The following is a 22,432-nucleotide window of genomic DNA, read 5'->3' on the forward strand; positions in this document are numbered from 1 at the left end:
TTTCCTACCTGCCTCCTGAGAGAGCCTCAGAGCATTGGCACCCCAGGAGCAAGGAGCACAGAGCCCAGATCCTTGTTTCTCATATGTCTCTACGGAGTGGCGTCCTGGGCTATCTGGAGAAATCACTGGTGCTAGAGTAGGGCCAGGCCAGGCCAGGGAAAGTACAGGACGAGTCTGAAGCATCTTGTGGTGCCAGAAAGTAAGGGCGTGCCCCAAACACAAAATGATGCCAGCATCTCAAGGGAACCCAGGAGCCAACCTGGAAAAGCTTCCACCAGCCATGGCCGGAACAACTTGATCAACAAAACACATAACATACTGTCTGCATTATAACCCAAAGCACAACCTAACTGTCCACAAGTACATACTGACAAAACTAGATTGAACCATACTGACTGAACGAGGAGTAAATACGGCAGAAATGACAGCCTCCCTTACTGAAGACGAATCCCAAATAATTCCTCCAGACACGGTCCCTCAGGAAGGTGAGGCACAAAACCCTCTCCCGCTCTGCTTGGGGACAGCCTAGAGGAGCTTGTTCCACGACTCGACTATGGAAAGACATGGCGGCAGGGGAGGACCGGGGACTAACCCAACAGCAGAAACCCTGGCAACCACGACCTCAAGGCTGACAGGTGATCAAGGTCGACAGCCTCGGTGATAAGTCATGGGGATACTATGTACCCTTGATGTGATGTGATGAGAAGGGCCCTTCACGCCCATGGTCTTCCTCCTCCAAACCCATAACCCCAGCCTAACCAAGAGAAGAGCGTCAGATAAACCCAAATGGAATGGCCTTTCCCCAAACACCTGGCCTGTACCCCGCAAGACAAAGGTCCTTGAAAGAAACAAGGACTGAGAAACTGAACAGAGCAGGGGACACCAAGATCTAACTGGAATGTGGTCTGTTGGATGGGCTCCAAGAACGGATGAAGGTCATTAGGAAAACCCAGGGGACTTGGAATCAATTGCAGAGTTTAGGGAGCACCCGTGTGTGTCGATCTCGTTTCTCATCTGTGACAAATGTACCGACACCAAGTGATGTGACCACAGTAGAGGAACCTGCGTGAAGGGTGGGGAGAGCTCTCTATCCTGTCTCGCAGCTTATCTGTAAATCTACAAGGATTCTAAAATTAAAAATTGTCTCAGGGAGTTACCTTCATGGCTCAGCGGTTTACAAACCCGACGAGGATCCATAAGGATGCAGGTTCGATCCCTGGCCTTGCTCAGTGAGTTAAGGCTCCAGCGTTGCAATGAGCTGTGGTGTAGGTCACAGACACGGCTCGGGTCCCGAGTTGCTGTGGCTACGGTATAGGCCGGCGGCTGTAGCTCCGATTCGACCCCTAGCCTGGGAACTTCCATATGCCATGGGTGTGGCTCTAAAAAGAAAAACAAAAGCAAAAACAAAAAACAAAAAACAAAGTGGACTTAGATAAAGAAGAATTCTCTCAGATACTGTCTTAGGGTCTGTGGCTGCTGTAACAAACGACCACAACTGGGCCACCTCAACCAACAGGTTCTTATGCTCACTCACTCTTGGAGGCCACGTCGGAGATCAGTTTCACGGCATCGGTTTCCAAGTGACTGGCAGGGCCGGGCACCCTCCTGAGGCTCTAGGGGAGAATAAGTTTCCTTCCCTTTTCTGGCTGCTAGAGCTGCATATATTCATTCCGGGGATCATGGGCCCTTTCCCAACTTCAGTCAGGAGAGAAGCATCTGCCAATCTCTCTCTCTGCTTCCTCTGTCACGTCACCTCCTGCTTTCTGGATCTAGTGCAGCCACTCTCTGTCAGTCTTACAGGCCACATGTGATTCACTGGAGCCCATCCAGATGCTCCAGGATCATCTTCTCACCAGGGGAGCCTCAGTTTAGTCACAGGTGCAAAGATCCATTGTTCCCACATACAAGGTAACCTTCATGGGTCTAGATGTCAGACATGGATATCTTGGGGGAAAATCACATTTTTACTGGGCCACAGATGCCAAGGAAGCTGTTCATTCTCTTGGCACCTCAGATTTCTCATCAGGGACTGTTATGCAAATACATGTAAATGAGGAGACCTGTTCTGCCCCTGGACCACTAGCTGGGGAAGGTAGGAGCCTCAGGAGCATCTTGTCCTGGGCAGAGGAGTCCTGACCCTACGCCTTCTCCATGCACTCCTACCTTCCACGTTAGCCAGGGTCCATGGCGACAAGCAAGATGGTGTAGGGAAAATCCTCCAGCTGCGAGTCCTGAGACTTCCATTCAGATCCCAGGCTGTCAGCAACTTTTGAGGCACTTTCCAGACCTGGAATATTTTGCATCCCCAAGAAACTCAGATACCTTAGTCCTGCCCTGGGAGAGGAGTGGAGAGGAACAGTTCCGATCCGTGTAACCATGAGATGGTATGATTAGAGACTTCCCTTCCATGGCGTCTTCCCATTGGCTAAAGGATCTCAGTCCCCTACAGTAACGAGCATCCTCTAGCACCAGACTGGAGGTGGTACCTGCTCTCAAGGGACTGGCGGGCTGGTGGAGGTCTATTGAGAGGGGGAGGGGAGCACCTCCTTGCTCCGCACGTTCTTCCACCCAATCCCGCTGGTCCAGACCAGGGGCAGCAAACCATCGTCTGGGTCTGAACCACCTGTGAGCTAAGAGCGACTTGGACAGATGACCAACTCAGCCCCAGCTGGGTGAAAAGTCAGCCCCCCAACCTCCTTTCTTCTCACTGGGGAACCCGTAGTACCAAAAACTAAACTCAATTATTCACTTTGTTTTGTTTGTTTCTTTGTCTGTTTTTTGCTTTTTAGGGCCATACCCGCGGCAATATGGAGTTTCCCAGACTAGGGGTCGAATCGGAGCTGTAGCCACCGGCCTACACCACAGCCAGAGCAACATAAGATCCGAGCCCTAAATCTGTGACCTACAACACAGCTCCCAGCATTTCCGCATCCTTAACCCAAGGAGCAAGGCCAGGGATCGAAGCCCCAACCTCATGGTTCCTAGTCAGATTTGTTTCCACTGCGCCATGAAGGGCACTCCTTACTTTGAATTTTGACATTTATACCTTTGAGGACAGTTCCTTCCTCTCCTGTTTTATAAGAACCCACATAAAGTCCTTCGTTTGCTTCCTGGCCTGTAAAGCCTCCGCCAGCCACCACGCATCAGTGGCCCTATGTCCCACCCAGATCAGTTGGAAGCCATCCCCAGAGGCCCAGCTCCCTGGAGCCAGGAGGACCTGCAGGGCAGCCTAACGGCACCCAGCCCCTGGTCAAAGTGCCCAGTGGATTCTTGCTGCCCTCTAGATGCCTTGGCCAGCCTACCCCCCCTAATCCCAGGGTGGGCCCTGCCTGCCTGCAGCCACTCCCTCCCCTCCCCCAGCCCTGCTGAGCTGCTTCCAGTTCCCTAGGGCCTCCGACCTCCCCTCAGCCCAGATTTTGCACAACCTGTTCCCTCTGCCTGAAAGTCCTTTCACCCCAATGCAGTGCCTCTTGTCATTTCACACATCCTCCCCCTGACCCCATCCCCGCTGGGCTGTCTGCCTCTGGGCTTTAACAGTCCCCTGCTTCAGCCCAGCCCAGCACCGACCAAGCTTCTGTTTTGACTGACGGGTGGATGGATGGATTAGCCAAAGGAAGGCATGAGGAAATTTCGGGGCCAAGGTTTGAACCTGCAACACAGCCACAGTCACAACGTAGCAGTGACAACATCAGGTCCTTAGCCCGCTAAGCTTCCAGGGAACTCAGACCAAGCTTTTTAAATGCCTGGGCCTCCCTCAGTGCACAGGAGTGTAGGAGACACTGAGAGCTGTAATGTCTGATTCCGCCCTGGTGGGCCGTGTTCTTAGTGGCGGTGCTCCTGCCATCTGGGGGGGAAGCAGGCCACACGTCAGGGGCTGGGCTGCATGTCAGGAGCCGAATTTCCTTCTGTCCCCGGAGCAGATCCTTGTCTGCACGTTGAGGCCTGGGATCCTGGCTCTCGATGGACGAGGGCCTGGGTCAGATGTGGCACGGGAGCTGTGCGGACACGAACCAGGCAGGTGGCAGCTGATGTCCAGACGATAAATCAGTGCCGCCCAGGTGACACCAGAGAGACCAGCCTGGACTCTGGGACTTGCAACCTGGGCCATTCAAGTCAAAGGTCGCTGTTTGGTGGGAGCTGCAATCAGCCTGGCCCTGGGCCCTGCCCAACCCCCAACCTCTCCCTCCCCTGAGAGCCAGGATTCAAAGAGACTTGGCTGGCCCTGCCTCAGACCTGAGCCAGCAATAAGCCTGTGCCACCGATTGCGACCGTCCACGCATATGTGTCTGCACGCGTGTCCACGTGTGTATATGTGCTTGTATAGAGCCCGCACATGCCTGTGTGTTGCTGGCTCGTGGGTCTGAGTGTGCACGGCTGCATGCGTGACTCCCTGCACGTGCAGAGCCGGAGGCGAGAAGCTGGAGGAGTCCCGCCCCCCAGGGCTGCCACACGGTGACATCTGCCCTCCAATCTCTCTCCAAAGCTCACTCCCCTCCGGCTTCAGGTCCCAGACCATCAGCACCGTCGTCATCCCGTCTCCTGTCCATCCAGCGCTGCTGGGAAAGGCCTGAATCCTGAAACACTGGGATGAAGCCTGAGGGTGGAGCAGGGGGCACGTCAGCGCGCCTCCAGATTGCCGTCTCCATGGCTCTGCACCTGGCTCTGTGCTTCTGCCAACCTTTGCATCTCACTCCTGTCCCGGCCCCTGCCCTGGGCTTCCTGGTGCTACTGACGACTTTCCTAGGAACCCTGTGTCTATACCCCCCTAACACCCCTCTGCACCCAGGAGCCCTCAGACAGGACAGACTGGGAAAGCCCAGCTCCTTGCTCTAGGCAGTAGCACATTCGGGGAATCTCTTTTCTGTCCTGAATTGCAGGAAGGGCTGAGGCTGCTCCTGATCGGATCACACCCTGCTGACTGCCTCCTCCTCCTCTTCTTCTCCCCCAAATCCTTCTCCAGGTTCTCCCGTGGGCATTTCCTAACAAACGAGGCTCACTGGGGCTCCTTCGTCAGGGTCTGCTCCTAGGGAGCCTGACCTCAAACAGGGAGCTGGGCTTACGGACCTCTGATCCCAAGTATCTCCCCACAACCCCGCTGAACAGACAGCGTGATGGGCCCAGAAGGGGACTGGTGCCTCCAGAGCCTCCCCCAGCCTCCTGCATCCCCCTGCCCTGCTGCAGCCCCCCTTCTCGACCACCACAGCCCCGTCTTTACTGTGGGCCCCAGGCCTCCCTGCAGCACCCACCCCAGCCCTGGGTTAGGGAGCTTCCTGATCCCGTGGGGGCTCCCACTCCTGAGCGTGTCCCCTTAACCCATCTTCTTGCCTTGGAGGACGACGCACTCGGGCTCAGGAAGCAGGAAAAGAGTCATCTTTCCAGGTGGGGTCCCCGGGCAAGAGGGGCTTTGCCCACACCCCTCCCCACTCTGCCTTCAAGGGGGTGTAACCGCGAGGCTGATGGGGGTCCAGCTTCAAAATCTTGACTTCCCCTTCCTCAGAGGCGGCCTCCTATGGTAGAAAAGGCACCAATCTGGAGAATGGCCTTCTTTTTTGCTGTTTTTCAGGCCGCACCTGGGGCATGTGGGAATTCCCAGGCTACACGTGGAATCGGAGCTGCAGCTGCTGGCCTACACCACAGCCACGGCAATGGGGCATCCGAGCTGGGTCTGTGACCTAGACCACAGCTCCTGGCAATGCTGCATCCTCAACCCACGGACCCCTGAGGCCAGGGAGCAAAGCCGTGTCCCCATGGACACTCTTCGGGTCTGTTTCTGCTGAGCCACGGGGCGGAGTCCTGGAAACAGGATTCCCGATCCCTGTGGCAACTCTGCCATCGCCTGGCTGAGTAGCTCCAGGGAGAACCTGGCTCTCTGAGGGCCTCAGGGTCCCCGTCTCTGAAGGCCAACCACGGTGCGCAGCGAACAGGACATTCAGAAGGCAAGACTCAAGCCGCCCAGCCACGTGCGTGAGTCCCACTGAAGGAACCAGCTGCTCACCCCTCAGCACCGTCATTTCCTGTCTGTCCCTGGAGGTGCCTGCGCACCGGCCCCAGGGCTGGTGAGGATGCCCGGGATAACTCACACACAGCGCTTGGCACGCCCGGCGCACAGTCAGCTCTGGGGGCTGCGGGCTATTTTTGCTCGTGTGCTGGACCATGACAGGGCTGTGTAACTGGCTTGGCCATGTGGTCTTGCTGACTTGCCACATGTCCTTTGCTTTGTAAAACCAGAGAACTTTCCGCAAAGGACACACTGGTGGAGGGAGAGTTTAAAGGGTTTCCCACCTTTCAGTCCCACAACCCCACCTCTATTGCCTCCTGGGCTTTACAAAGAAGAAACAGTTTCCCCAGGAGCTGCAGGCTGGGCCGGGGCACAGGGGGTTCTCAGGATGGGGGGCTAGTCAGGTGGGGATTGTGTGTGTGTGTGTGTGTGTGTGTGTGTGTGTGTGTGTGTGTGTCCCTAATGGGGTCTGCTGCTGTAGGGCACAGGCAAATTGCATTTCCTTTCCTTTTGCTAAAGTGAATAGAAATAATGCAGGCTTAACCTGTTTTGTGTCTTCAGGTTAAAAAATGCAGTTATTTTGTCAGTTTTCTTTTCAATTATAAAAATACGGTAAAATGTAACTAACAACATTTGCCATCTAATCTATTTTAAAGTACAGCTCAGCAGCGTTCATTCCCTTCACACTGGTGCCGCTGTCACCACCATCCAGTTACAGGACACTTTTCATCTGGAAAAACGGAAACTTTGTACCCATTAAATAAACATTCCTCATTACCCCCACCCCATGTCTTTTTTTAAGAATGTGGGCAAGGGAGTTCCCACTGTCACTCAGCGGTAATGAACCTGACTAGTAACCATGAAGATGTGGGTTCAGTCCGAGGCCTCTCTCAGTAGGTTGGGGATCTGGCACTGCGGTGAGCTGTGGTGTAGGTCACAGGTGCCATTCAGATCTCATGTTGCTGTGACTGTGGCATAGGCTGGCAGCTACGGCTCCGATTGGACCCCTAGCCTGGGAACTTCTATATGCCACAGGCAAATGGAAAGTTAAAAGACAAAAGATAAAATAAAATAAAATTTAGAATCAGTGCAAGAATTGAGCTTGGTTGGTTGCCCGTGTGCCTGGCACTGTGCTTGGGCTAAGACAGGAGCCACTCGAGGCTCGAATCTGGCTCTGAAGGGGCAGGATACAATAAGTTTGAACAAAATCAAAGCGAATTTTTTTCATTTCTTGATTCAGTAAAACTCTCCTGACCCATCGGGCCAAGGGGGCCAGGAAGCAGTGATGGAGGCCATGCTCTCCCTGCACTGGAGGCTCCCAGCTGGTCCAGAGAAAGAGGGCCCCGTCTACCGGCCATGCAGCCTTCTGCTCCCCAGGCCTCTGCTTCCACAGATCTCACCCGCCCTCCCATGGAGGGAGCCACAGGTTGCTACAGACCTGCAGGGGAGATGGCACCCCACGGCCTGGCCCGAGGAAGAGCACTGCACAGGAAATCTGGACCCTGGGATCCAGCCCAGCTCTACCCAGTCTCACCACCCCAGGACACAGACCAAGACCCACTGTTCTCATTGAGAGGACAGAAAACCCCTTCCCCTGGAATCGGAGCTGCAGCTGCGATCTATGCCACAGCCATGGCAATGACGGATCCAAGCTGCACCTGTGACCTACACCACAGCTCATGGCAATGCCGGATCCTTAATCCACTGAGTGAGGCCAGTGATCGAACCCATGTCCTCATGGATACCAGTCGGGTTTGTTACCATTGAGCCACAATGGGAACTCTGGTATGGGGTTCCTTAAAAAACGTTAATTGTTAAATACATGTAACATGGAACTTACCGTTGTGACCATTTTAAGATGCAGAATTCAGTGGCATTAAGAACACGCACAATGTTGCACAACCAACACCCTTCCTAGTTCCAGAAGTTCATCATCCTACAAACAGGAACAGAGACCCTATACCTGGTCTAGCTTCCCTCAAGCTACCCAAGCAACTACAGGGGCTTTGTTTTGCTTTTGCTTTTGGTTTTGGTTTTTGGTTGCACTACACCCATGGCATGTGGAAGCTCCCAGGCCAGGGTCTGAACCTGCACTACAGCAGCAACCTGAGCCACTGCAGTGGCGATGCCAGATCAGAGCCCCACTGCACCACAAGGGCACTCCAGTTTTTGCTTTTTTGAGGTAATGCAAAATGTTCTAAAACTGACTGGGGTGACAGTTGCCCACCTCTGTGAATAAACTAAAATCCACTGAGTTGTACACTTTAAATAGTGAATCTCATGGTACGTGAATTATACATCAATAAAGCTAGACAGAGAGAGAGAAGAAAGAAAAGAAGGAAGGAAAGACAGCAGTCGGAGGGAGGGAGGAAGGAAGGGATGAGGGGGCAAAGAAGACCCCTCCGATATTCTAGACTCCACGCTAGGCACAAGCGAACATCAGTCAACCCCTGGAAATATCTGAAACTTACGGCGCCTCCAAGACAATGAAAGAAGCAACAAGACCCACACCCAGCTCAACTCCTGACTAGACTGACCCCAATAGACTAACTGTCCGAGAGAAAAGGAGGCATGCCAACTTGCAGGCATACATTCTGTTGACCATAACTTCTTCTATTTTTCTACACCTAGGGATTGGCATTTCACCAAAAAATAGGAGATATTTATTAAAGTCCTGGAACAACCCCTAAAATTTTTTCCAAAAGGTATCATCAATAAGCAAGTCGTATAAGAAAATGGAATCATAATGAAATACTTAGTTAATCCCAAATGAGGCATAAAAGGAGGAAAAGGGGATCTAAATTTAAAAAGAAAAGAAGACTCAACAACACGCTGTCTACGAGAACTTTAAATATAAAAACATACGAAGGTTAAAAAAGGGATGGAAAAAATTACACCATGCAAACCCCAATCAAGCATTAATCAAAAGGAAGTTAAGGTAAGTGGATCAGGGTTGTTTTATCAGACAAAGTAGATTTAACAACAGGAATTTACTAGGAAATGGGAGAGATGTTATATAATGATAAAGGAGCCAGTTTATCAAGAAACGTAATAACACTAAGCCTGTAATAGTTCAGCAAAACCTGATAGCTCAGCAGTTAATGAACCCAACTAGCATCCATGAGGATTTGGGTTCGATCCCTGGCCTTGCTCAGTGGGTTAAGCATCTGGCAGTACCATGAGCTGTGGTGTAGATCGCAGACGCGGCTCAGATCTGGTGTTGCTGTGGTTGTGGCTGTGGCGTGGACCGGCGACTACAGCTCTGATTGGACCCCTAGCCTGAGAACCTCCATATGCCGTGGTTGTGACCCTAAGAAGACAAAAAGACCAAAAAAAAAAAAAAAAAAAGAAAGAAAGAAAGAAAAAAAGAACTGATAGAATTGAATTGATAGAATTGAAAAGGAAAAATAGACAAGTGCAAAACTATAGTTGGAGATTTCAAATTTCCTCTCTCCATTTCATAATTGATAGCACGAGTAGCCAGAAAAGTCACAAGAATATAGAAGACACAAATAGCAATGTCAAAAGACCTGATCTAACTAGTATTTACAGAATACTGTACATAACATCAGCAGAATAAACACTTTTTTCAAATGCACATTTAAGATTTGAAAGATATATAAATACATATATTTTAATATATATAATACATACATTTGCCAAGATAAATCATATTAACTGTATTCTGTCCTTGAAATAAACCTCAACAAATTTAAAAGAATTGAAACCACATAAAATTTGTTTTCTAAACAAAATGGAGGGGAGTTCCCGTCGTGGCTCAGTGGTTAACGAATCCGACTAGGAACCATGAGGTTGCAGGTTTGATCCCTGGCCTTGCTCAGTGGGTTAAGGATCTGGCATTGCTGTGAGCTGTGGTGTAGGTCGCAGGCATGGCTCAGATCTGGCGTTGCTGCGGCTGAGGTGTAGGCAGATAGCCACAGCTTTGATCTGACCTCTAGCCTGGGAATCCCCAAATGCTGCGGGTGCATCCATACAAAGTCAAAAAAAAAAAAAAAAAAGAGCAGAAATAAATAACATTGAAAACAGAGAAAATCATTGAAACCAAAAATTGTTATTAGAAAAACAAAACTGATAAATCCCTACTCAAATTGGTCAAAAGAAAAAGAATGAAGACACAAATTATCAATATCAAGAGTGAAAAAGCATGGCAGCTCCTACAGATATTAAAAAGATAAGAAGTTATTATGAAAAACTTTGTGCAAATAAATTTGGTTTTTACTTTTCCATTATAGTTGATTTACATTGTTCTGCCAATTTCCGCTGTACAGCAAAGTGACAGTCATATATATACATAGGTACATTCTTTTTTGTTATTGTTGCATTTTAGGGCCACACCAGCCGCATATGGAGTTTCCCAGGCTAGGGGTTCAATCCGAGCTGTAGCTGCTGTCCTACAGCACAGCCACAGCAACACAGGATCCGAGCTGCGCCTGCGACCTACACCAAAGCTCATGGCAACGCCGTATCCTTAACCCACTGAGCAAGGCCAGAGATCAAACCCAAAACCTCAAGGTTCCTACTCAGATTCGCTTCTGCTGCGCCACAACAGGAACTCCTATGTATAGCCTTTTCCTCACATTATCCTCCATCATGTTTCATCCCAAGTGACTAGATACAGTTCCCTGTGCTATACAGCAGGATCTCATTGCTTATCCATTCCAAAGGCAATAGTTTGCATCTATTTACCCCAGATTCCCAGTCCATCCCACTCCCTCCCCCTCCCTCTTGGCAACCACAAGTCTGTTCTGCAAGTCCATGAGTTTGTTCCTTTTTTGTAGAAAGGTTCATTTGTGCCTTATATTAGATTCCAGATATAAGTGATATCATATGGTATTTGTCTTTCTCTTTCCTATTTACTTTGCTTCACTTACACTGAGAGTCTCTAGTTCCATCCATGTTGTTGCAAGTGAATTATTTTTGTTCTTTTTGATGGCTGAGTAGTATTCCATTGAGTGTAGATACCACATCTTCTTAATCCATTCATCTGTTGATGGACGTTTAGGTTGCTTCCATGTCTTGGCTATTGGGAATAGTGCTGCAATGAACATAAGGGTGCATGTATTTTTTTCAAGGAAAGTTTTGTCCACATATACGTCCAGCAGTGGGATTTCTGAGTCATATGGTAGTTCTATATTTAGTTTCCTGAGGTACCTCCATACTGTTTTCCATAATGGTTGCACCAATTTACATTCCCACCAACAGTGTAGGGGGGTTCCATTTTCTCCACACCCTCTCCAGCATTTGTTATTTGTGGACTTGTTAATGATGGGCATTCTGAGAGGTGAGAGGTAGTAAACCTCATGATAGTTTTGATTTGCATTTCTCTAATAATTAGTGATGTTGAGCATTTTTTCATGTGCCCATTGGCCATCTGTACATCTTCTTTGGAGAAATGTCTATTCAGGCCTTCCGCCCATTTTTCAATTGGGTTTTTTTTTTTTTTTTTTTTTTTTGCCCTTGAGTTGTGTAAGTTGTTTGTATATTTCAGAGATTACGCCTTTGTCAGTTGCATCATTTGAAACTATTTTCTCCCATTCCGTAGGTTGTCTCTTTTCTGTGTTTTCCTTTGTCGTGCAAAAGCTTGTCAGTTTGATTAGGTCCCATTGGTTTAGTTTTGCTTTTATTTCTGTTGCCTTGGAGACCGCCCTAAGAAAACATTTGCACGGGTGATGTCAGAGAATGTCTTGCCTATGTTCTCTTCTAGGAGTTCGATGGTGTCTTGTCTTATGTTTAAGTCTTTAAGCCATTTTGAGTTTATTTCTATGCACGGTGTGAGGGTGTGTTCTAGTTTCATTGATTTGCATGCAGCTGTCCAGTTTTCCCAGGACCACTTGCTGAAAAGACTTTTTCGCATTTTATATTCTTGCCTCCTTTGTCAGAGATTAATGGACCATCACTGTCTGGGTTTATTTCTGGTTCTCTATTCTGTTCCATTGGTCTGTATGTCTGTTTTGGTACCAGGACCACACTGTCGCGATTACTGTAGCTTTGTAATATTGTCTGAAATCTGGGAGAATAATGCCTCCTGCTTGGTTTTTGCTCCTCAGGATTGCTTTGGCAATTCTGGGTCTTTTGTGGTTCCATATAAATTTTTGGATTGTTTGTTCTAGTTCTGTGAAGAATGTCATGGGTAATTTGATAGAGATTGCACTGAATCTGTAGATTGCTTTGGGTGGTATGGCCATGTGCCAATGAATGTGATATCTTTGTTGAAATGTCCCAATGGAGTGCTCTCAGAATGGCCAAGCTATTTCTTCGTCATTGGTGCCTAGTATAATACTGAGGCTTAGACAGGCCAGAGGGAAAGTGTGGGATACAGAGTGTGCAAAATACCGTAAAGAACAAGCCTCCAGACCCAAGGGGAGTTGGCCTGCTAGAGGTCACCCTGGGATAACTGCCTGGGTTCAAATTCCTCCAAGTTTATTTCAGGTCTGAGCCTCTTTCCCAATACCATGTAGGCAAGACGTGACAACCTTGATGAATTCTGCGATTGCCCAACGGCAGTGTTGGAAACTCAGATTCAGGCTTTCCTTCCTGCCCAGTCCTCTACTGTACCATCCCAACACAGGACTAAAAGGGTTGTTAAAAATCTGGGTTCAGGAGCTCCCATTTTGGCTCAGCAGGTTAAGAACCTGACCAATATCCATGAAGATGGAGGTTCGCTCTCTGGCCTCCCTTAGTGGGTTAAGGATCTGGTGTTGCCCCAAGCTGCAGGATAGGTTGCAGATGCGGCTCAGATCTGGCATGGCTGTGGTGGTGGCATAGGCCGGCAGCTCTGGCTCCGAGTCAACCCTTCGCCTGGGAAGTTCCATGTGCCACAGGTGTGGCCCTAAAAAGGAAAAAAATGTCTGGTTCAGGTTCTTACTCTCTCTCTCTCCTTCCCTCTTGGCACTCCCACCCCTCCCTCCCATCCAGGCCCAGGTGAATTAGAATCAGCAAGGCCTTTGTCATCAGACTAATTCAGATTCCAGTCGCAGCTCTTTCTCTCTAAGCCTCTGTTTCTTCAGCCATATTTCAAGGTTGTTGAGACCTCATACCTCTAGGGTTATGAAAGTTAAATAACAAGATGCATATACAGTGTAAAGCTCAAGGTCAATGCTAAATTCACATCGGCCTCTGGCCTCTTCCTTCACGGATGGTATTTCCTCTTCTTAATTTGACCTTGAACCACAAAAGCTCCAGAATGGCAGGAACCGGGTCTGATTTCTCCTCACCAATGTACCCCTAGTACTACACCAGTCTTGGCAGAGAGCACGTATGTGATAAACACATTGAATGAGTGAAGAAATGAATGAAGGGATGAATAATGACAACAGTTATCTGGGTTACATGACATGTACTACTGGCTCTCACAATATATTTTTCAAGTGCCCTGAGTGTGCCTGACTGCAGAGGCAGGGAATCGAGCTTTTCAAACCTTCGTGCCTCCATTTCAACTGTAAAATGGGACTGATTAGGAGTTCCCTTGGTGGCGCAGTGGTTAACAAATCCGACTAGGAACCACGAGATTGTGGGTTCGATCCCTGGCCTTGCTCAGTGGATTAAGGACCTGGCGTTGCCGTGAGCTGTGGTCTAGGTCGCAGACGTGACTCGGATCCCACGTTGCTGTGGCTCTGGCATAGGCTGGTGGCTACAGCTCTGATTAGACCCCTAGCCTGGGAACCTCCATATGCCGTGGGAGCGGCCCTAGGAAAGGCAAAAAGACCAAAAAATAAATAAATAAATAAAATGGGACTGATTAGTACTTACTCCAAAGGGTTGTTGTGAAGCTTCAATAAATCCACACATGCAATGTACCTAGAACGGAACTGGCAGATAGGAAATAAACACGTGCGGAAGTTTAGCACGTGTTCCCACCTGCACGTGTTCACGAGAACAGCCACTTCTCCTTTTGGAAAAGCAAGGCCCGTTCCACCCTCACCTCCAGTCTCCCGATGCTTCTCCAGCTCAACAGCACCCCCATGACCCTCAGAGATGACAGGCTCCTCCTGCAGGTTCTCTGAGCTGTTCTGCCAGGTCCTCGGCACAAAGCTGTTCACTGGTAATTCTCCAAGAGCAGGCTTCAAACTCGCAGCTTTAGCATCATCCAGGACCTTGTCAGAAATGCCAATTCTCAGCCCCGCCCCAGACCTACTGAATCAGAAACTCTAGGAGTTCCCGTTCTGGCACAGTGGTTAACAAATCCGACTAGGAACCATGAGGCTACGGGTTCGATCCCTGGCCTTGCTCAGTGGGTTAAGGACCCGGCGTTGCCGTTAGCTGTGGTGTAGGTTGCAGACACAACTCAGATCCTACATTGCTGTGGCTCTGGCATGGGCCGGCAGCTACAGCTCCGATTAGACCTCTAGCCTGGGAACCTCCATATGCTGCGAGAGTGGCCCTAGAAAAGGCAAAAAGACAAAAGAAAAAAAAAAAAAAAAAGAAACTCTAGAGGTGGGACCCACCAAGCTGTGTTTTACCAAGGCGTCTGGGTGAGTCTGCTGTCCGGGAAGGTCTGAGAACCACCACAGCAGAGTGTAGCACAGCGTGTACTTAGGTAGATCCGGCCCAGTGACACTGTGCCCTTGTCCAGGAAGGGTTCCTGATTTGCCCAGAAACCCCTTGCCCTGACATCTCCAACTTCCTCCCTCGATTGCAGTCATTTGTGCCCAGAAGTACCTCCCTGAATTGCAAGTTCCCCGGGAGCAGGGTTGAGTCTCACGCATCTCTGTGCCTGCACTGGGCTTTGCTTAGAAAGAAAGATACAGCTAAGTCAAGGGCACCACATTTCCAGCGTCCTCTGACCAAGGCTACTGCTACCGGGGGCCCACTCCCCCAGGGCCCTCGCTCGCACTGCGGTTTTCCTTGAAGGGGGTTTTCGCCTCTGTACTGGATGCCTTTCTCTTTGCCAGTCCTGGTGTCCTCCAGTTTCATGGGTTTCACTGGACATTTTCCTTTTCTCTCCCCCTTGTTGTGTGTGTTCAAAGTCCCCATCTCCAGGCAGATCCATCTTCCTTTTTTTTTTCTTTTTTTTCTTTTTTTTTTTTTTTGGTCTTTTGTCCTTTTAGGGCTGCACCTGCGGCACATGGAGGTTCCCAGGCTAGGGGTCCAATTGGAGCTATAGCCGCCGGCTTATGCCAGAGCCACAGCAACGCGGGATCCGAGCCGTGTCTGCAACCCACACCACAGCTCACAGCAACGCCAGATCCTTAACCCACTGAGCAAGGCCAGGGATCGAACCTGCAGCCTCGTGGTTCCTAGTCAGATTCGTTAACCACTGAGCCACGATGAGAACTCCTAAAAACAATTTTAAAAAGGAAAAAGGCAGTTACTTTTCGGCAGTAGTTTTTCCAGCTCTCTTTAGCAGTGAAACTCTCTCTTCAGATGCAGCCTTGTTCAGAACCCGTGAGGTGACACAGATGACGTGTGACTGTCACTCGCTGTGTCAGGTTTCAGTTTCCCTGTGCTCCATCCAGATGGGAATAAGTAGAGCACCTCCTTGCTGGGATTGTTGTAAGGACTAAAGGAATGAACAGAGTGACTCGTGCAGGGCCTAATAGCGAGTCCTTGACAAATGTTATCTGTAGAAGGATTATGATGGAAAACAAGAATTGGGAGCATGGGAGTTTTTTTCCATATGGCAAAATAATAATAATAATAATAATAATAATAATAATAATAATAAAATAAAACTGTTTTTATTTATTTATTTTTTTTTAGCGCTGCACCACCCGCGACATGTGGAAGTTCCCAGGGGTCAAATCGGAGCTACAGCTGCCAGCCTACACCACAGCCACAGCCACAGCCACAGCACTGTCTTTTTTAAAACGACAACATCATATTTCCTTCAGGTGTAGGACATGACTCGACATACGCATAGACTGCGGAATAATCACCGCAGTAAGTCTAGTTAACAGCCATCCACACACAGTAATTGTCTGTCAATGCGTCTGTTTGTTCCTCCAGAATGCAGGCTCCCAGAGAGTCGGGATCAGCAAAGAGCTAGGAGGGTCTTGGGAAAGGGGGCCCAGATGGATAAAAAGCCGAATGCACCGGGAGCTCTCCGTGCAACGAAAGGTTTCCTCCCGCCCCTTCCCTGCAGAGGAAAGGTCTTGGGAGGGTTGAGTAAGACACTTACGGACGCAATGATGCAAGGGGAACTTTCTGTACATATTGCAACAGAAGATGCTAAAATGGGGTTGGTTCCCAAGGGTCTCAGCCCTCCTCCTCCTCTCTTGTCAGCCAGACGTGTCCCATAAGACAGGGCCAAAGGCCGCTCCTGAGCGCCCCCCTTCTCCTGCAATGCCTGGCGTTAGAGATGGGGGCCCGTGCTCCCGGGTTCTGGTCTGAAACCTAAAGTCGTCTTCGATCACCTCTGAGCGTGTGCCCTACGCCCACGTCACCTCGAGATTCTACGGCCTCAGCAGCTCCCCAGCCCTCCCTTCTTTCTCGCCCACCACCACTCAGTCCAGCAGCATCCTCGCCACCTCTCCCTTCGGCCCGTGCTCTCTCTTGCCCTCCCCGCTCCTTCCTTTCTTCCTTCCAACAACAGCCAGGTCCCTCCTGTGGGCCAGGCCCGGGGCTGGGACACAGAGAACATGCGGATTCCACCTTTGCCTTCAAGTAGCCTCTCTCGGGCAAGACAGATGTGTAGACACTAGGAGTCACAGAAGCCGGAAAGAAAGAAGCTTGGGTCTGAGGGTGGCACAGAGGTATGGAGGGTGACTGTGAGACGACCCAAAAGCAAGGGACTGCCCCTCTCAGCATCTTTTGGTGAATGCTCCCCTAGTGCGTATGATGGGCCCAGACTGGGACCAGGTTTTTTTGGCTCGTCCCAAGCCCCCACAGCACCCACCCACCCACCCCCCTGATCGTTTCAACCCTCCCATCTAATCGGGGTGCTCTGTTCACCCCCCCCTTGGCTCCTGTCCCACAGGTTGAAGCCCAGGCTTCTCGATGAGATGACAATGCCCCCCTCAGATCTGTTCCATTCAACCTCTCCAGCCTTGTCTCCTACTCCTCCCTGCCTGCAACCCTCTTCCAGCATCCTGCCTCCAGCCACAGCAGGGTGCTCATGGTGCCCACCTCTAGGACTCAGCTCAGGCTACAGCCTCTGCCCAGAGGCCTTCTCCTTCCTCTCTGCCTGGCAGAATCACACGCATCATCTGAGGTCCAGCAGCAATGCCATCCATCATTTCTCAACCTTCTCAATTACCGTTCTCTCCTTAGTGCTCCCACAGCACTTTGTCCATGACTCTGTTGAACTCATTCCCCAGTCAGTCCTCCATTGACTGAGCTGCAAATCTGAGCCGGGCCTGCAGCGGGGCACAGAGTGATGAGGCTCCTGCCCATCCTGGGAAAGCTCCTGGCCCAGGGGAGAGGCAGACACTGCCGAAGGTGACAGCACAGAGGGAAGGGCTGAACTCAGCACAGCCGCCCACATTTCCCTGCACCACCGCCGGGCTGTCTTGCTGTTACCATTGGCTTTGGGATGCCATCTCTTGATTAGGCCAAGGACTGTGTCCGATTATTCTCTGTGTTCCCGTGAGAGCCGGGCCCAGGAAGGTGCCCAGGAAAACTGTGCTGAAGTAGATGCACCTGGGATCTGAATGTTTCAAGAGGCCTTGGTCACGATCCAAAGTCTTGCCATTTCTGAGAACAGTATCTTACTTTCATAGTTTAGGGGTGACACCCTTTACCATGTTGCGATTTCACCGGATCCTCAAATATTCAAGTGCAATTGGCAAGACAGGAACTGTCACCTCCATGATCAGAGGCCAGGAAGGTGACTTGCCCAAGGATGGGCTCCAAGTCAGTGGGACAGGAAAGGCCAGGACACAGACCTCTCACTCCCCAGCCCAAGTGCTGCCTCTTAGGGACAGTGGCTGGGCCACGCGCTCTGCCCCCAGGCCTCCCCATAGGAGACACCTCTGGAACAGGCACAAACCACACTCTGACCTGGGGTCCTTCTAGGCCAGCGAGAGCCTTGCCTCCAAAGGGATCCGAAACGCCTCTGGGGAGAGAATTAAAGAATTCACAGCGCCTTCAGCATCCGCCTTGCTGCGCGGCTCATTCCAACCTCCCAGTCTTCGCACATACAGGACCTCCATGTCCCCCAACCTGGAAGCCACTAGCTTTCCCTCGGTTTCCTAAAAGGCACCAAGATCTTTCCAGCATCAGAGCCTCACCACAGGCTGGTCCCTCCACCTAGGAAGCTCTTCCTTCCACTCTTGGCCAACTCATGCCTCGGGACTCCACGATTTTTTCTCAAGGTTTACACCCATGGCCTTGAGTGGGCTGAACAAATGGCAGTGTTTCTAGGTCCTGTCAGTGGCATCTGTCACGTGCTGCCCTGGCACTGTGACTTCTGACACCCCCCTCCCCTAAGAAAAGACAAGCAAGACCTCAACAGCAGAGACTCCGGCTCCCCTTATGCAGAGACCCCACACCCAGCTTGCTCAAGCGGTCCCCAACCTTTTCACTGACATGCTTGGTCCTACCCCACCTCCCCCACCCTCCACATCTGGTAAGTCATTCGATCACATTCCAGTCGATCTCACCTCCTCGGGCACTTTTCTCTAGACCGGGCCTTCCCGTCATCCTTCCACTCCCATCCTAGCTCAGGGGTTATTCTCTCTCACCTGGGTCCCCCCCCACTGCCCCCTCACTGCCCTCCTGGCCTCCAGCCTCTCCCCACATGATAGGTGGAAGATGCTTAAAGACATATGTGACCAGTCACTTCCCTCCTCAGAGATGTCCCTCAAGCTCACCCCAGTGTCTCAAGAGTGGCAGTTAAGAACCCTCATAAGATCTAGCCCCAGCCTCATTTCCCCCAGCTGCCTGGGCTCCAGCCCTCCCAGGTGCCCTAACATTGCCCCAAGTATGCTGCCTTTTCAAAGGCTTTTATGGCTTTACCCCCACACCTGCCATCTACAAAGCTGCTCATTAAAGGGCAGGGAAAATAATTTTGGAACACTTTCTGTGTGCCTAGCACCATGCTAGGCTTTGTTTTCTTCTTTTTTTCTTTTAGGGTGGGGCCTTAGAGCTGCAGCTGCCAGCCTATGCCACAGCCACGGCCACACGGGATCCCTGCCACGTCTGTGACCTACATCGCAGCTTGCAGCAACGCAGGAGCCTTAACCTACTGAGCCAGGCCACGGCTCAAACCTGCATCCTCATGGATACTAGTCAAGTTCTTAACCCACTCAGCCACAACAGGGACTCTCACTAGTCAGATTCCTAACCCACTTAGCCTCAGTGGTAATTCCTGCTGGGCTTTTTTTTTTTTTTTTTTTTTTTTTTTTTTCCTTCATACTTTATGTCACTTAGTTCTCAAAGTCCTTCACGAAATAAATGTTATTGTTCCCATTGTACAGATATGGAAAGTGAAGTTCAAGAAAGGGAGGGCCAGAAGTGGCTCTGGGTCTGATTCCAACACTTCTGTGCACGAATCTCTCTAGGAAGGGCACCCAGCCCCCAGTCACCCTCCTCCCCCAGTCATGGTACCTTCTCCTCTGGGTCTATAGCCAGAGGTTTCTCTCTTGTCTCTGCATGGCTGCCAGCATCTGTGTGTGGCTGTCTCTTACCGACAGGAGCATCCGCAGGGCAGGGCCTCGACCGATTCCGCTGGGTTCCCAGCCCTCAGCAGTGTATAAATATTCTGTGAGGTTTCTAGAGACACAGATAGAAAGGTAGAGGCAGCTTGGGTCAGGGACGGGGGCCGGGGGCGGCGGCGGTTAAGAGCCCATCCCTACTTAAGTAATCCCAGTCCCACCACCAACCAGCGGCGGGACCTGGGCGTTAGAAGCCAAAGCCAGGCCCTGCCAAAAGGAAAAAACGAACTCCCGCCCGCCCCGGCCTGGCCTGCACGTGCCCGACCTCCCGGCCCACGTCCCTGCTGCCAGGCGACACCAACCTGCGCCGGGAGCGGCGAAGTGTGGGCGGAGGGAGCCGCGGGCATAACCAGGCGGCCGCTTGGAAAGAAAATTCCGCGCACTGCACAGCAGCGCAGAGCCGGGACCCCGGCGCAGCCCGCCTGCGCCCCGCCGACCCCCGCGTTCCCTCGCCCCCCACGGAGGCGGGGCGACCGCGGCTGGGACGGTCGGCCCCGCCCCTGCCGCGTCGGCCCCGCCCCTGCCGCGTCGGCCCCGCCCCCTTGTGAGGTTACAAAGTGCCGCGCGCCGAACCGCGGACGCAGTGGCGGTGGCCGTGGCGGAGGCACTGCTTTTGGCCGCTGCCTGGGCCCGTTGGGCCGCCCGCCCCCCGCTCCCCGGGCCGCAGTCGCCCCCGCGCTCCGGTGCTCGGCGCGAAGCCCTGGCCCTGGCGGCCGGGGCATGGGCCAGGGGCGCGGGGTCAGGCGGCTTCCCGTGGGGCCCCGACCTGCACCGGCTTCGCCATGAAGACCCTCATAGCTGCCTACTCCGGGGTCCTGCGAGGTGAGCACCGGGCCCGGCTGCCCAGAAAGAGAGAGCTCTGAGGGAGGAGCGGTGCTGTCCCGTGAGGGCGCTGGGCTAAGGGTCCGGTAGATGAGCTGTCACTGCCCAGGGTCTGCAGGGCCTCTTGGGCTTTTTCTGGGCGCGATGCAGCTGCAAGAAGGCTTTCAGGAAAGGATGTGATGAAGGGCTCTAAGACAGGCAGGAAGGAGTGTGTGGATATAGTGGGGGTACCTTGCGGGACCACGGACCGCAATGTGGGCCGAGGTCCCAAGCCCTTTCTTTTCTTTTGGGACAACTTGCCGCCCTCTCCCCTACCCCGCCCCCATTCTTCTCCCCTCCTCATCTGGGTCTGAGATGAGGTTGGAATAATGGCTGCCTGCGTGGTTGTCAAGTGTGGGCACATTCTCCACTCTAGCAGCCCTCATCAATCTGGGGGAACCTCTGACACCACGTCCCTGAAATGGGTTGATATCTGAGAGCGCCCCTCCACTCGTCGCCATTGCTCCTGGCCCCTGGCAGCTCTGGCCCCTCTCTCCTGGTGGATCAAGCTGTGAAGCGCTGGATGGGGCAGAGTGGCAAGCGTTTTGCAATCCCCTGAAGCAGGCTCCAGATGGAGAAGTACCTACCCACACCATCCTTTGCCCCACACTCATCCCTCATGCCAGGCTCTGGAGCCCACTGAGCAGCAACTGTGAGCCTGGCACACTTAGAAGGTGGGGCAGAGGACCCTGGGTCCCCTCCAGTGTGGCCAGTGCCTCTGTTCTACCATCGTGCAGCTGAGGCCCTGTGTGCATCGGGGGCAGAGTTGAGATCAAAGTCCAGAGTTTTCCCTACTCAAGCAAAGGCATCCCTTCCATGAGCCCCCATCTCACAGCTAAACTTAGAGAAACTAAAGTGGGAGGAAGCATGACCTGCTCAAGCTTTCCTTAACACATGCCTTGGCCCGGGGATTAAATACAAATCCAGGAGACCCTGGGACATCCTCACAGCTGTCCAGGTCCGTGTGTCTGTCTTGCTGGAATCCTCCCTCCCTCCACCGAAGACTCGATTGTGCTGGCTGAACCTCTCCTACTTAGGATTTTCCTGTAGTAATTACCAATTGCCTACTCCACCCACCTTCATTATAAAAATAAAACATAGGAAGTATTGGAATTTTGGAAAATGTAGAAAAATAAGAAAAAATTAAAAGTGGCTGGTTAACTGACTCTCCAAAGCCAGCTTCCTAATAGCATTTTCATGTATTTCTTTATAGTTTTGTTTGTACAAAACTATGCATGATTTCGTTAAAGTTGAAGGCATGATGTAGATTATAGTTCAGAATCCTGTTTTCTCCCTCTTAATGTTAAATCATGAATATTTCCTTCTGTTACTCCAGATCGCTTCTAATATCCTGCTGGCTGCTAGGTAACCAGCCAGGAGCCGTATTAGAGTTTAACCGTGCCCAGGGCATGGACCTCGTTCCCTGAGTGACAGTTGGTGTGATCATCTGCCCCTCTTGATCTGGGTGCTGCTTGTTGCCCTTGGAGAGTTCCGAGCTGCTGTCCCCGTCCTGGGGACAGGCAGTCTGAGCTGCCCCATGCACCCACCCAGACAGCCTTCGACAACCCCTTCTCATGCTTTAAATGCTTGTCCATTCTCTTTGCCATTTAATGCCCGTAGCAGGGGAAGGAAGGAACCCACCCCATTCCTGCTTTTAAAAATTCCTTTGCCAACATGGTCCCAGAACTAGAGCCAACATTAGGAATGTGGGCATGGAGATTTTATAGAGAGAAAAGAAAAGATGCTAAGATGTATGATGGCAACTGATAGGGCCTTCGTTTGTTGAGATACCATGATATTAAAGATAAACCATTGTTTGTTTCAAGTAAAAAAAATTTCGGAAAAAGTGCTTTTGCCTCCAGGAAATGGGTCAGGGCTGCTCTGTGTGGCACTCCCTCCCAGAGACCCGCTTGCCTCACCTCTGCTGTCCACGGGTTGTGAGCTGTATCTTCTAGGAGCA

At 51.3% G+C, this 22,432-nt stretch overlaps 1 protein-coding gene across 1 annotated transcript in view; it reads left to right on the top strand.

The window, feature by feature from the left end:
• Positions 20,228 to 22,432, top strand: part of DGAT2 (diacylglycerol O-acyltransferase 2) — a 33,920-nt gene continuing 31,715 nt past the window's right edge. The window contains 1 exon segment of the mRNA NM_001160080.1: positions 20,228 to 20,433. Within this exon segment, the coding sequence (NP_001153552.1) occupies positions 20,394 to 20,433 (40 nt within the window). The 5' untranslated portion in view covers positions 20,228 to 20,393.

This window comes from Sus scrofa, chromosome 9 (assembly GCF_000003025.6).
Source record: "Sus scrofa isolate TJ Tabasco breed Duroc chromosome 9, Sscrofa11.1, whole genome shotgun sequence".
Lineage (NCBI taxonomy): Eukaryota > Metazoa > Chordata > Mammalia > Artiodactyla > Suidae > Sus > Sus scrofa.